Source organism: Canis lupus, chromosome 5 (genome assembly GCF_011100685.1).
Source record: "Canis lupus familiaris isolate Mischka breed German Shepherd chromosome 5, alternate assembly UU_Cfam_GSD_1.0, whole genome shotgun sequence".
In the NCBI taxonomy this organism is placed as follows: domain Eukaryota; kingdom Metazoa; phylum Chordata; class Mammalia; order Carnivora; family Canidae; genus Canis; species Canis lupus.
Genome location: NC_049226.1, coordinates 8,333,577 through 8,347,030, shown reverse-complemented (window position 1 = coordinate 8,347,030; position 13,454 = coordinate 8,333,577). Strand labels below are relative to the sequence as shown.

General features: G+C 44.7%; 1 protein-coding gene across 1 annotated transcript; it reads right to left on the bottom strand.

Moving 5' to 3' along the window:
- Positions 1-2,662: 2,662 nt before the first annotated feature.
- Positions 2,663-13,454, bottom strand: RPUSD4 (RNA pseudouridine synthase D4). Its single transcript, XM_038535702.1, has 7 exons — positions 13,230-13,454; positions 12,703-12,868; positions 10,088-10,289; positions 5,457-5,550; positions 5,236-5,380; positions 3,789-3,886; positions 2,663-3,225 (listed from the first exon to the last, which is right to left on the bottom strand). Exons 1-7 carry the CDS (start codon positions 13,419-13,421, stop codon positions 2,986-2,988), a joined length of 1,137 nt encoding a protein of 378 aa, XP_038391630.1. The 5' UTR covers positions 13,422-13,454; the 3' UTR covers positions 2,663-2,985.

The following is a 13,454-nucleotide window of genomic DNA, read 5'->3' as shown; positions in this document are numbered from 1 at the left end:
GGCAATGGGGTTCAGGAAACGCTACCCCAAAATATGGCACCTTGGCACACTGAATATTTTAAGTTGAAGAAGTTTGAGAAAATGTCAGAAACAGGAAGGTCACTTTGATCCCTTCACCCCCTCATTCTTCTTCCCTGGAACAGGTCATACCCTCCGCTGAGAGGTGCTCTCTCTACACCAAAGGAAAGGAGAATCCCCTTTGTCCAAAGACAATGAGACGCCAAGAAGAATCCCAACGAACAAGCTTTGCTAAGTTTCCCTCAGGGTACAGTTACCTCACACTCCTTAACCTACCATATTCTGTGACTGTCCACTCCTCATCACACCCAGCAGAAAAATACCCAAGGCTGGGGCACCTGGGTGGCTTGGTCAGTTAAGCATCCAACCTTTTTTTTCTTTTTTAAGATTTTATTTATTTATTCATGAGAGACACAAAGAGAGGCAGAGACACAAGCAGAGGGAGAAGTAGGCTCCCTGCGGGGAGCCCAATGTGGAACTTGATCCCAGGATCCGGGATCATGACCTGAGCGGAAGGCAGAGGCTCAACCACTGAGCCACCCAGGGGCCCAGCATCCAACTCTTGATCTCAGCTCAGATCTTTGATCTCAGGGTCAGGAGTCCAAGCCCCGTGTTGGACTCCCTGCTGGGTGTGCAGCCTGCTGAAAAAAAAAAAAAAAGAATACACGTCTTCATTTCATTACGAAGACCTCTCCCGTGCCACATAAAACTTACATCACACAAATTTGTATGTTTATTATTTTATCAGTTTAATTTTTAGACCCAGTCGGGGACTGGGGTTTGAAAGAGGGCTGCTACCTCTATGTCGACCTCAACTGGTACTTCTTGATTCTTTCCAGCTTATCTCTGAACTCAGACAAAGGACCCTGTGGGCAAAGCATCCCCTGATGGGAACCAAGACTACTCCCACGCCCAAGCAGTGACAAATGCCCTGACACCAGCAAGACCCCACGTGATTGACCCCAAATGATCGACCTGACCCTTCACTGCCCACCTGCACGTACCCACTGACCTCTGTCCCATATTTTCCTTATATAAACCTGAAAGTATTTTCGGCACTTCAGAGAGACAGGCTTTGTGACGTCAGCCCTGTCTTCCCAGGTGAATTCCTGTCTTGTCTCCCCACCGCTCTCTGCCTTTGGGCTGAACCTGGAGCCAAGTGGTCTTGTATCCCTTGAACCCGTTACAGATTGAGGAAAACATTCCTCCCTTAGACTGGTCAGAAGGGTGGGGGGTCGTCTGGAACACCTGAGCTTGCAGCTGGTGTCTGGAGAGGAGTCTTGTGGAGCATTGTTGGAATTACACTGCACCAAGCAGCACTTTCCACCCCACTGGGATAGAGTACGCATCCCCGTGGCACGCTCTGCAAGAACAGATATAAGGTTTGTCTTTGTATATCCTACAAGGCACTCTAGCTAAAAGCAGCCCCGAAGCCGGAGAGCCTAGGCAGCGGACTGAGGAAACTTCAGGGTGTGTTTTGCAGTGTCCCTGTCCTAGTTAAGAACCAGCCTGCCCTGCTCTGACCTTAGGGACCTGGGGAAGGTCTCAACACTCCCCTCTGTGTTTGGTCTCTGGGGGGAACTATCCTATCCTAGTTGAAGGGAGGGAGTGAAGCTGATTCTCAGGAAGAGGTAGTGAGGTTAAAGAGGAAAGCATGTCCTCAGAGGGGTTCTAGAGGGAAACGGGGCAGACTTGGTAACCTCCTGGGTTTGGGGACAGCTATTTGTTACACATTTCAGTGAGCAATGTACTTGGAGTTTTCATGTAAGTACAGCTAGCTGATCCACCTACAACGTGGGTTTGAACTGTGCAAGTCATTTATACATGAATTTTCTTCAATAAATATAGTAAAGTAAATGTGTTCTCTCTTCCTTACGATTCTCTTTTTTAAAGATTTTATTTGAGAGAGAAAGATACCCAGAGAGAGCACAAGTGGGGTGAAGGGGTACAAGGAGAGGGAGAAGCAGACTCCCTGCTGAGCAGAGAGCCCGATGCAGGACTTGAATCCAGGACCCCGGATCACGACCTGTGCCAAACAACTGAGCCACCCAGGGGGCCCCTTATGATTTTAATAACATTTTCTTTTCTCTAGCTGACTTTACTGTGAGAATACAGCACATAATATATATAACATACAAAATACATGCTAATCAACTGTTCATGTCATTGGCAAGGCTTTCGGTCGACAGTAGGCTCTTGGTAGTTAAGTTCTGGGAGAGTCAAAAGTTATACATGGACTTGTGACTATGCAGGGGGGTCGGTGCGCCCAACCCCCTCAATGCTGTTCAGGGCTCAACTCTATCTGGGTTTCCTGACTGAAAAAAGAGAAAAGCTGCTTCCGCAGAGCCACACCCAGCTAGAGCTAACAACTGGCCTCTGTGGACAGTGCTCCCCACCAGGGCCTCATACCGGCCTGCCATTTACATCTCCTTTGCTTGCTTATCGAACACCTCTTGGCAGGCGCCCGTGCTGCAGCTGGAGAGAATCCTGCCTTCTAGATAGAGGTCCACAAAATCCGAGACTGAACAGGAGCAGAGAGGTTGGCTAATAGGTCCTGAGTGTCCATAAGGACAGTGACGTACTGCTTCTGAATCTCTCTAGCAGTTAGATAACCATCGTGCCTCTCCAACCATAGGAACCTTCCTGAAAGATCAAGAGCTTTATTGTTGGATATAAACAGTTCTGAGCACAGATCTGTGCTGTAGCTTCTCCTTTTCCAATCACTGACCCCATCTGCCTGGTCCTCGGCTCCCTTCCATCTGGGCGAGGAGACTCTGAGGCAGGGATACTTCCCGCAGGCTCTTCCAGAGTGTGGCCAAAGTCTCAGCAAATGGAAATTAGTGTCCAGAAGCAGCTGGGTTTCTTCCACTTGCCACACCTGGGTCTTCTGGAGTCTGTCCCAAGTCAGAAGTGAGCAAAGTTCATTAAACAAAGGGAAGGATTCACGGCCAAACTGCCCATAGGTCTTCACTGTGCTCTCAGATGTCCACCTTCATCGTCCCCATTTTGATCCTGACTTGGCATCTGTAAGTCCAGGCGTCTCAGGGAGAGTACAAAGAAGCGAGGAAGCTTGCAAACCAAGCTGAGTTCCTCCTTCCTGGACCCCAGGGCTGGCAGGATCAGCTGGCGGGCGTGCAGGTGAAGGGGGAGGTGGCGGGCCTTCGTCTGTTGCAGCCCTAGCTTCTTGAGGGTACCAAGAGACAGCTTCTGTACAAAGACAAGACAAGCCAACAGTTCAGCCTGGAGCAGCACACAGGGTCAGAGGTCTTTCACTTAAAGGAATCAGCGCTAACTCCCCTGGAAGAACAGAGGTGGACAGCCTGCTGCAGGGACATTTCCAGGAAGAGTTCAGAACCCAGGGAAAACAAAAACCACCACACCTGGGAAGCTCTTATCAGCCAGTTCTTTGGCCGTCCTAGAGAATGGGCTGTAACATCATGAGATAAAAAAGTTCCCACCATGGATCTTCTGCAATAGCATGAAAGGCTGCTTGAAGACTGCAGAAAGTCCCCTCTACCAACCCACCCACAGCCTCCTAACAAAATCTGAGGCTAAGGACTGACACGTAAGGGTTCTGCTAATAGATCCTGCAGCTCCATGAGAATAGTAGCTGTTTCTCTCTAATCTAGGTAACTAGTAGAGGTAACTAGTAGAGTACCAGGTCTAAAGACAATCAGTACAGCCTTGTGGTGACTCACTTCAGGGTTCCACGAGGGGAAAACATAAGTCACCCCCCTTATCTGCTGCACATTGGGTCAAACCAATATCACCTGGGGGGCCAGCTTATTCCAGTCTGAGTACTTGTGATCACCAAGGATTGGGCAATTCAATCCAAAAGACAGATGAACTCGAAGCTGATGTTTTATTCCTTTACAAAAAAAAAAAAAGAGAGAGAAAACTTCAGTAGCTACAGTAACCATACTGTGGGTCACATCTGTTTCTCACCATATTAAATTGAAGCATGGTAAAACTGGCAAAGCCCCACCCTGCCATAAAGTATAAAGAATAACAGAACAAACTGTAAGCTATGAGGAAATAAACATTCTACATGCTGTTGAGCCTGTAAGTTCTCCTCCCCCTCACAGTCCCCTTTGCACCACAGATAACCAGTATCATCAACTTGGTATCTCTCTCTGCTTTGTTCTTGTTTTTTTTTTTTAGAGAGAGAGCAACCACGTGTGCAAGAGAGCAGGGGTGGGGGGAGGGCAGAGGGAGAAGGAGAGAGAGAATCCCACGCAGGCTCCACGCTCAGTGCAGAGCCTGGGGAGGCTCAATCTCACAACCCTGAGATTGTGACCTGAGTCAAAATCAAGAGTTGGATGCTTAACCAACTGGGTCATCCAGGTGCCCCTTGTTTTATTTTGTTCCTTGAATAACACTATTAAATTATGCTAAATAGTAGCGCTTTGCACATTTTTTCATTGTAGGAAAACATTCGTGACATAAAATTTCTCATCTTAACCATTTTTAACTGTGCAGTTCTGTGGCATTAGGTACCTTTACATTGTTGTGCAACCATTGCCGCCACCCATCTCCAGAACTTTTTCATCCTCCCAAACTGAAACCCTGACCTAATTAAACAATCACTCCCCATTCCTTCCCCCTTCTACTTTGTCTTTGAATTTGAGTACTCTAGGTATTTCATAAATGGAATCATGAGATATTCGTCCTTCTGTGTTGGCTTCTTTCACTTGGCATAAAGTCCATCCATGTTGTGGAAGGTGTCAGAATTTCCTTCCTTTTCAAGACTGAATAATATGTGTAGGCCACATTTTGTTTATCCATTCATCTGGTGATGGACATTTGGGTTGGGTTCACCTTTTGGCTACTGAGAGTGACGCTGCCATGAACACTGGTGTACACGTTATCTTTCTGATCCCTGCTTTCAATTCTCTTGGGTAGATACTCTTGAGGATTGCTGAATTATATGGTAATGTTATGTTTAACTTTTTGAGGAATCGCTTTGCAAATTTTTAAATAAATGTAAGCAGATTATTTAGATCTTTCTGCTACCCCCTATTTTTCAACAGTCATCCCTCTTGGAGTTCCCAGCCTCAGACTGGCACCAGAAGCACACTCTGCAACATGTCAGCTGCAATTCCAGCCCTCTCACAACACCAGCTGCTCAGAAGAAGGGCAGAACCCAGTACAAGGCCCTGGATGAAGCTCAGTGGCCCTGGGAGTCCGCCGTCCCACTGCGGAAAGGTGGCCCCTCACCGGTAATAGGCTGGAGCTCCACGAGGGCGGAGGACAGAGTGCTGCTCAGCACATGATACTGAGTCACGGCAATATGTGCGTTCCAGTTGCTGCGTACTCTCACCATCTTCCCATTGTCCATGCGGTAGTCTGGAGACAGCGTCATCTGAAGCCAAAGAAATCAAGATATGGTTGAAAAGGAAGCGCAGAAAACCCAAGCCTCTGGGTGATGGCTCACTCACCTTGTAGTGCTGCTGCTGACCCTGCACCGCCTTCTCGGTGATGGGGATATCCACGACTCCTGCTGAGGGCACCGGGACGCGCACAGTGATGGCCCTGGGGACGACACACAGACCCTTGTCTAAACCACAGGTGAGGGGGGATCACCTCAGATTCGGCTACTTAGAGGCTTTAATACTGGACCTTCTGCACTACTGTGCGCAGTTCTTAAGACTGGAGCATCCCAAGTGATCTGTCACTGAGAGCTGGGTGTTCATCTTATAAGCTTATCTTTTTTACTACTAAGGTAACGTATGCTAATTATAGGATATTTGGGGGGAAAAAAACCAGAAAAATTAAAATAATTATGTTAATAACATGGTCTTTCATTTCAGCCTTTAAAAAACGAATATATATAGTTTTTTTTAAAAATTTTTAAAAAAGATTTATTTATTTGGGAGGAGAGGAGCAAAGGAAGAGAGAAAAAACCCCAAGAAGATTCTGAGCTGAGTGTGGGGCTTGATCTCACAGCCCTGAGATCACAACCTGAGCTGAAACCAAGAGTCAGGTGCTTTACCCAACTGTACCACCCAGGCAATCCCAAAATGAGTATGTATAGTCTAAAACGAAATTAGGGTAATATGGTTTTGTATCCTGTTTTTTTTTTTTTTTAATTAAAGATTTTATTTATTCATGAGAGACACACAGAGAGAGAGAGAGAGAGAGAGAGAGTCAGAGTCAGAGACACAGGCAGAGGGAGAAGCAGGCTCCATGCAGGGAGCCCAATGCGGGACTCGATCCCAGGACCCCAGGACTGAAGGTAGACGCTCAACCGCTGAGCCACCCAGGGATCCCCATGTATCCTGTTTCTTTTTATTTTTTATATCCTGTTTTTTAAAAGATGGTCAATTTCTGACTGCACATGAAACAAATGAACAAGGAAACGAATGAACAGGATGAAAAATTCACAGGACCACTCCTGCCCAATTTGCCAGGTAGACAAATAGAGGGAAACTGCTCAAAGTCACAGAAACGACCACCATAACTCAATAACCATTCTAAATCACTTTTGTTGGAAGTCACCTTTTGTCATGTCAGAGATGGGTAGAGAAGACCCTTTAGTCTATCCTTAACGTTTATGCCTCTTCTAGGTCAATCACAAAGGAGTCCTCCTGAGTACCTGGTAGACTATCAGAGAATCACTGACCAAGGCGTCAAAAGCACACTCGTACATTTCCCACCCTAGACACCTCACTTCAGGTTGGTAGCAGTTTGGGCTACTATTTGATATATTTTCTCATACTTAAATTGAGTTTTAATTGCTAGCTCATTCTTCCTAATTGACATTACACTACTGCCCCAAAACGTTTACCCACTACATTCTCCACACATATAAGGAGGCATTGATTTAAGTGGGTACTAGTTCTATATAGATGAAGAGGACAAACATCCCCACTCTCAAGGAATTCAAGGATAGTCTAGTAAGAATCAAACTGGGCAGGTGGCTCAGCGGTTTAGCGCTGCCTTCAGCCCAGGGCCTGATCCTGGAGACCCAGGATTGAGTCCCACGTCGGGCTTTCTGCATGAAGCCTGCTTCTCCCTCTGCCTGTGCCTCTGCCTCTCTCTGTGTGTCTCTCCTGATTAAATAAATAAAATATTAAAAAAAAAGATTCAAACAAATAACTGTAACAAGTCATTATCATAGTGTCAGTAAATGCTAATCAGTTGCCAACTATGGTCTACTTCTGACTTCTACCTCCTGCACCTGGTATTTAAGGCCATCATTAACTAGGCTACGATATACCTTTCCAGCATTATCTGTCACCATTCCCCACTCCAAACTAGACCGCATGCCTTATTCTTTTGTGTACGCCATTCTCACAATTTATAACAGTTCTCCAGCTCATCTATCAAATCCTATTCATTCATCAAGACACAATTAATGGATTTCAATTTCTCCAAGAAGCATGATGAGAATGGTTATCGATTCTAAACTTTCATAAACAATTCTCACAAATAATATAATGCTTTTTAAAAAGATTTATTTTAGAGAGAGCATGCATGTGGGGAGAGGGGCAGAGGAAGAGAGAAACAGAATCCCGAAGCAGACTCCCTGCTGAGCACGGAGCCCAATAAGGGGCTTGATCCCAGGACCCTGAGCCCAAATCAAGAGTCAGACACTTGGAACGCCTGGGTGGCTCAGCGGTTGAGCATCTGCCTTTGGATCAGGGAGTGATGCCGGAGTTCCGGGATTGAGCCCCATATCAGGCTCCTTGCACGGAGCCTGCTTCTCCCTCTGCCTCTCTATGTCTCTCATGAATAAATAAATAAAATCTTAAAAAAAAAAAATTAGTCAGACATAACTGACTGAGCCACCCAGGCTCCCCAACACTTCTGACAGCCTTACATTTGGGTTACTTGCATACATAACATAGTCTCAATTTTCTGTCTTTCAGCTTTTACTAGGAGCTATGCACTGTGTTAAACACTTCACATGCATTGTCTCATTTAACTCTCTCCTAAATAAACTACATTATTCTCATTTTTCATATGAAGACAAAGCTTAGAGAAGTTTAATTAATAACTTGCCTTAGGACCCATGCTGTAAATGGCACGGCTGACAGTTCTACAAGATCTTTTTTTTTTAAGATTTTATTTTATTTTATTGATTGATTGATTGATTGATTGTAGGGGGGCGGGCAGAAACAGAGGAGGGAGAAGCAGGCTCCATGCCGGGAGCCCGACATGGGACTCGATCCCGGGACTCCAGGATTGTGCCCTGGGCCAAAGGCAGGCGCTAAACCGCTGCGCCACCCAGGGATCCTCAGTTCTACAAGATCTTATTGAACTCTTAGATACTATGCTAAATCTCTTCCACTATCTATAATCTCTTATTACGGTGCTCCTTACCCATTTGATTCCACAGCAGAGTCATTTGTGAAGCTTTTAAAAAATAGAGATGCCCACACCCATCAGACTTAAGAATCAGGACCTCTGTAGGTGGGTCTCAGCATAGAGATTGTTTTGAAGGCTCCCAAGATCACAAAGTAGCTACAAAATCTATAATACAAAAAGTACTGACATCCAAAAGATAAAAAAGAATACTTACAAATCAAATAGAAAATAAAAAATAACTGGGCAAAAGAAATAAAGTTTGTTCACAAAAAGGGAAACTCAAAACACACGAGCCAAATAAGCATGCAAACAAATAACATCACTAGTACACAGGGAAATAGAAAACAGTTTTTTTTACTCATCATAGTGGCAAACCTTCAAAAAAAACCCATGGGGTCAACTACTCTATTGGGAGGAAAACTTAGCCTACCTAATAGTAATTACTTCAAATATTAAATGTGTGAGGGGAGCCTGGGTGGGTCAGTCGGTTAAGTGTTCAGCTCAGGTCCTGACGTTGGGGTCCTGAGATTGAGTCCCACATCAGGCTCCCCACAGGAGCCTGCTTCTCCCTCTGCCTGTGTCTCTGCCTCTCTCTGTGCCTCTCATGAATAAATAAAATCTTAAAAAAAAAAAAAAAGGGGGAAACCATCACCACCACCAACAAAAAAACCAAATATTAAATGTGTGTACTCTTTAACCTAGCAATTCCATCTTTAGGAATCTGTCTTAAAAGATATGATCACATATTCTTTGCAATAGACTCTGAAAAATGGGAAGTTAAATAAATAACCAACAATAAGAAAATTATGAGATAGCCATACAGCAGAATACTATAGAGCTCTAAATGTACATACAAGGGGCTCTTCAAGATATATTGTCCAAGTAAAAAGCAGCAAGATGGAAAGCAATGCAAAATATCTTGCCATATAATAATTCACCTACACATGCCTATATGACTCTTAAAGTTTACATAAGAAAGTAGAATAGTGATTACCTCTGGGGAAGAAAATTGACTAGACAGGGGACAGGAGTAAGGTTTCACTTTTGTTCATCTTTCTTCTATTTAAAAAAAAAAAGGAGATACACCTATATGCACTAATATGGAAAAATCTCCAAGACACAGTTAATGGGGGGAAGAAGTACAATGTAATACACACACACACACACACACACACACACTCTATACATGAGACCTGTACATAAATACATTGGGTAAGGACCAGAGGAATAAAACCCAAACCATCCCAATGGAAGAGTGGGTAGATTCTCCAAGTTTTTGGCTTTATTTTTGTTGTTTGACTATTTTACCACAGGAATGAAATGTGTACTATTTGTATAATTAATTTTCATTAATTTTTATGTACAACCATAATTAGGAACCACTATTTTATCAGATTCCAATGTTCTTTTTTTTTTTTTAAAGATTTTATGTATTTATTTGAGAGTGAGAGCAAGAGAGCACAAGCAGGGCGTGGGGCAGGAGAGGGAGAAGCAGACTCACCACTGAGCAGGGAGCACGATGTGGGGCTCGATCCCAGGACTCTAGGATCATGACTAGAGCCGAAGGCTGACACTTAACTGAGTCACCTAGGTGCTCCAATATTTTAAGCACTCAGTCTGTTTCCTATACTTTTCATAGGCCCACATGTCTTATCATGGTACCTTCTCTTTAATAGGAGGTCCTTCCATATGAATGGACAAATAGATAAAAGGATGCCTTCATTTACATCAACTGTACTACTAGCGATGGGCTTCATACCAGTACTTCTTTGCCACCTGACGGGTTCTAAAAAACTCTTGGACTTGATGTGCCACTTCCTTCTCCCAGGCCAACACCATTACACCTGTAGTCTCCTTGTCCAGCCGGTGGCACAGATGCAAGGGCTCTGCCTTGTGGCCATGAAGCATCTTTGCCAGGATAGGCAATACATCACTGATGCAGAGCTGGACCCCAGGGCCACCTAAAAAGGGAAGAGCCAGAGGTTTTAGTGGCTAGTAAAAGATCCCACCAAAGAATTCTACCTGGGAAAAAAAAGTCAATTATTTTCAAGAGCCTTATTTCTGAAATGTGGTCCAGGAACTGGCAACATCAGTATGCCCAGGGAGCTTGCTGGAAAAGAATCTCAGGCCCCCAATCCATACTACTAAATCAAACTCCGTTATTTTAACAAGATACTCAAGGAACTCACATGCCGATTAAAGTTTGAGAAGCACAGTCCCAGCATGTGGCTTTTTCCTCAGACATACACCTTCTTATTTATCTACTTGAATACTCATAATAAAATCAGCAATCAAAATAAGGAGATCTGATATTTTACTATATAAACGAAGGCTTGAAAATTTACCAAGGGGGCACCTGCGTGGCTCAGGCCTTGCTCTTGGGGTCCTGGGATTGAGTCCCGCATCAGGCTCCCTGCATGGAGCCTGCTTCTCCCTCTGTCTATGTCTCTGCCTCTCTCTCTGAGACTTTCATGAATAAATAAATTTATTAAAAAATTTATTTAAAAAATTTATTTAAAAAAAACTTATTAAAAAAAATTTATTAAAAAAAAAAGAAAAAAGGAAAAGAAAATTTACCAAGTAAACATGAATGATAAATACAAAACTGTGAGGTTCTCCTGAGGCATTACAGAAGAGCTAAGAAGATGGACTTTAGGTGAGATGTTCCAGTTCTTTTCTATGCCTACTAGCTATTGACCCTGAATAGATTATTTAATCTTTCCAACTTGTTTTTTCATCCATAAACTGTACATATCTAGATAATTGTCTCATGGGGAATGGAAAGAGAAGGATTAAGAGAGAAGAAGAAAACACACAGAACACTTGGCAATGTCTGGCTTAACTCGTCTTTATGCTTTTCTCCATACCTCCCCAAAAAGCATTCTTTTAGCTCAGCTATGTCTTTTCCCCCAGCAAATCTCTTTCCCAAATGCATTTTTTTCTGTCAATCTTTCCTGTCTCATTTAGCTGTTTTAGACAACTACATTCAACATTTATTCAGAAACACTTCAGCGTCCATTAAGCTCTGGGCATTGTGGGTGTCCTATGTGCACACTCACACATATCCTTTTTTAGTATCATATCACGAATACATAATTTGTTACATATTTTTTTGGCCCTTAGATTTTACAACATGAATATCTTCTGTAGTTTGCAATTTCTATGAACTCTTTAAAGGAAGTTATCTTCTATAAAGTTTATATGTTTCTGTGTACATGGATCCTGCATATGTTTTCAGTACTGGACACCTCTTTACAGGGCAGTTTAATTTTTGCTTTAACTGAAATTCCACTTTTATAAGAGTTTTCATGTTGGTCTCTGTAATTGGAGTTTCTGCATGCTTAGGTGGTCCTTATCTGATCCTTTGATCCCTGCTCATGTACAGGATAAGATATGATTTCTCTCAAGTTATTCCGTCCCCACTCATGGCTTGAGGTGGCTGACCGATTTATACTGCAGTTTTGGGCTTGTGGGTTGAGATTTTCTGATCTTTGTACAATGAAGACAGACTATTTTCGTTGGTCTGGACTTAACTGATGAAATTAGAGTCTGGATCATGTGAAGAAAATTGTGCAATAAATCACCATGTTAAAAAAAGACACTTGATGAAGCAAATTCGGAGCCATTACATGAAAATACTATTATTTATAGAAGTTAATTAACTATCAGAACACATTAGCCACAGAAGATTGATAGGCTGAAAACAGAACAGCGTATTGATGCAATTTAGTGAAAGTGGGAAAATTGCAAATAAAGGCTAAAATATAGTGGTGTCATTGCTGGAAAGGGAAATAACAGGAAGCTTAATATATTAAGTACCATATATTTTTTTCTTACAATCATTTCTTCTTTCCCAGTCTTTTTTTTTTTTAAGATTTTATTTATTTATTCATGAGAGAGACACAGAGAGAGGCGGAGACACAGGCAGAGGGAGAAGCAGGCTCCCTGCGGGGGAGCCCGATGAGGGACTCGATCCCAGGACCCTGAGATCATGACCTGAGCCAAAGGCAGATGCTCAACCATTAAGCCACCCAGGAGCCCCATTCTTTCCCAGTCTTGATGGAAAATAATATGAAGACAAGAACCACACATTTAGTATTTCTCTGTAAAAATCTCTGTAGGGGTCTGGACGCAGGGCATTCCATAAATCACTGCTGACTGTCAAATGTTTGGGAATGCAGAGACCGTCTTTCCTATCTCTGCGTCTTCAGTAGTGCCTTATATACAGCTCCACAAAAGCTTAATTCTTTTGAGCGCAAGGCTCCGAGGAGCCCCACAAGTGAGGTGTCAGAGTTGCCCCTAGTTGTACTGAAAACAGAAGCAGCTCCCCCACCCCACCCCCGCACCAAACTCCTTTTCCCGCGAGGTCCTTACCATGCACCGGGAGACCGTAGGGTTTGTTGATGACCACGAGATCCTTGTCTTGGTGCAGAACGCCGCGGCTCAGCGCCTTGGCAAGCACGTTGGGGTGGACTCGCTGCAGCTGCTGTGTGAACCGCACCAGTTCGTGCACTCTCCGCTGAACAGGGCTAGTGGGCGCCTAGGGAGAGAGAAGGAGCCACAGGGAAAGGCTGCTGAAGACCTTCGAGAAGTCCGGGTGACAACTGGGGTTGGGGTTGGGGATGACTGCCTCTGCGCGGGGCCGGCGCCTTCCCCGAATGCTTCGGGAGCAGCGGTGCCCGTCTCACCTGCCTCCACGCAGAGGGCAGGGCCGTGGCAGAAGCCGAAGCCCCCACCCGCGGAAAGACGCGGCGCCGTCCTCATCCCTCCCGCCGCTCTCCCACAGGTCTTCCACATCCACCTAACACCTGCCCGAGGGGCCCCCCTACCTCCCCCCGCACCCCAGGCTGGGAACCAGTGAACGCAATGCCTCTTGGGAGTTGTGGTCCTTTCGGACTCACCAGCTGCTTCTTCGTCTTCTGTTCCTGTTTCTGGGCTCGAAGCTTCTCCGCTAATCGCTGGGCACTCAGGGTCCCAGGCGCAGCAGCGGCCGAACAAAATGGCTTTGAGACGAGAGTAAAGAGACCGCCGACACGCCGCCGCCCGGAGCATCGCAGCCAGAGGCCCGGCGCATTACACACGGGCGCCGCCATCTTCTCCGAAAGGGGCGGGGCGAGCCGAGACCA